Source organism: Nematolebias whitei, chromosome 17, assembly GCF_014905685.2.
Source record: "Nematolebias whitei isolate Nwh7 chromosome 17, NemWhi1, whole genome shotgun sequence".
Classification (NCBI taxonomy): domain Eukaryota; kingdom Metazoa; phylum Chordata; class Actinopteri; order Cyprinodontiformes; family Rivulidae; genus Nematolebias; species Nematolebias whitei.
Genome location: NC_056514.1, coordinates 41792965 through 41794787, shown reverse-complemented (window position 1 = coordinate 41794787; position 1823 = coordinate 41792965). Strand labels below are relative to the sequence as shown.

General features: G+C 50.5%; 1 protein-coding gene across 1 annotated transcript; it reads right to left on the bottom strand.

Annotated features, from left to right (window-relative positions):
- Positions 1 to 664: 664 nt before the first annotated feature.
- Positions 665 to 1721, bottom strand: rpp30 (ribonuclease P/MRP 30 subunit; the record flags this gene model as incomplete). The annotated part of the gene is given in 6 exon segments (XM_037691303.1): positions 665 to 694; positions 792 to 908; positions 980 to 1069; positions 1251 to 1322; positions 1411 to 1533; positions 1663 to 1721. Coding segments are annotated over 6 exon segments (491 nt in total), but the record flags the coding sequence as incomplete, so codon positions are not given.
- Between the last annotated feature and the right edge of the window lie 102 nt (positions 1722 to 1823).

The following is a 1823-nucleotide window of genomic DNA, read 5'->3' as shown; positions in this document are numbered from 1 at the left end:
TCAACACACCTGGTGTCCGATTTAAACCCCATCCCCTCAACACACCTAATGTCTGATTTAAACCCCACCCCCTCAACACACCTGGTGTCTGATTTAAACCCCACCCCTTCAACACACCTGGTGTCCGATTTAAACCCCACCCCCTCAACACACCTAATGTCTGATTTAAACCCCACCCCCTCAACACACCTGATGTTTGATTTAAACCCCACCCCCTCAACACACCCGATGTCTGATTTAAACCCCACCCCCTCAACACACCCGATGTCTGATTTAAACCCCACCCCCTCAACACACATGATGTCTGATTTAAACCCCACCCCCTCAACATACCTGGTGTCTGATTTAAACCCCACCCCCTCAACACACCTGGTGTCTGATTTAAACCCCACCCCTTCAACACACCTGGTGTCCGATTTAAACCCCACCCCCTCAGCACACCTAATGTCTTATTTAAACCCCACCCCCTCAACACACCTGGTGTCTGATTTAAACCCCACCCCCTCAACACACCTGGTTTTCGTCTTACTGCTGAAGGTTTAAATGTTCATGTTTAGAAATCGTTTAGCTGTAATCAGTTACTTCCTGTTTGTGTGAGGCAGAGTGGGCGGGGCTTATAACAGCAGATTTTACAGCTTCACTGTCTGACGACCTGATCACTGACCCTCTCAGCTGCACTCGACAGGATCACGTTCTGAAAGACAGAAACACCTTTCAGCTCTCAGGTTGCACCTGTGATGTCACAGTGATGATGTCGTTCAGCAGCAGCCAATCAGAGCGAAGATTCTCACCTTTGCTTTGCAACTCTCCATCAGACAGACGGCGTTGGCGATGGTGTAGCGCCTCATGGTGGTGTCTCTGATGGCAGCGGCGTAGGAAATCTCAAACATCACACCTCTGTCTATGGCCTGAACACACACACATGCAGTAAACGACGACAACAAACAAACAAACAAACAAACAAGGGTCAGGTCGTCACCCCGTTGATGGGTGCTCTCTTGAAGAAGAAAGGAAGTTTCTCCGTCACCGCGATGCAGATAATGTCGACGTCGTACAGCATGCAGGCCGCCTACACGCCACACACACAACAAACACACACAATGTAAGATGTTCGGTTTGGTCCTTCAGAGCCACCGTAGAACGTTTCTTTGAGTAAATCACATGTCTGTAGCCAACTGAGAGTTCCCGAGGTTGGTGAAAGCATCATGCAGCTGCAGCGCAGAGATGAACAGAGTGTCAGTGAAGCTCACATGGAAGAGTTTCTCTGTGGTCGGCTGGACGGCGAGGAGGTCGAACCGCCGATACTCAGAAGCGTTGGGCCGCTGAGAACACACACACACACACACACACACACACACGTGAGTCCACCACACTGTCAGCTCAGTGGTCTCTCGCGCTCTCTGGACTCACAAAGTGACTGGCGTCTGACATCACCACCGTCAACCTGTTGAGCACTCTGATTGGACGAGAGCGACCCTGCACCGCAGGCAGCGGACCCATCAGATCACCGATCGGCACCGGGGAGGGAACCTCCTACAAACAGGAAGTGAACTTCAGATTTGTTTCTGATGATCCAGAACAAGTCGCAGCAGTTTAACGCAGCGCTGCTTCCTGTCCCAGTTTTCCTGCTGTCCCTGAATGCAGCGTGACAGGTGACCTCACCTGTTTCTTCTTGGTTGATGGTTCAAACACATAGTTCACGGCAACAGTGGAGAATCCAACTGCAGGAGGAACAAACACACCATCAACCACCAGTTTAAACTGGTCTGAGGAACAAACACACATCAACCACCAGTTTAAACTGGTCTGAGGAACAAACACAC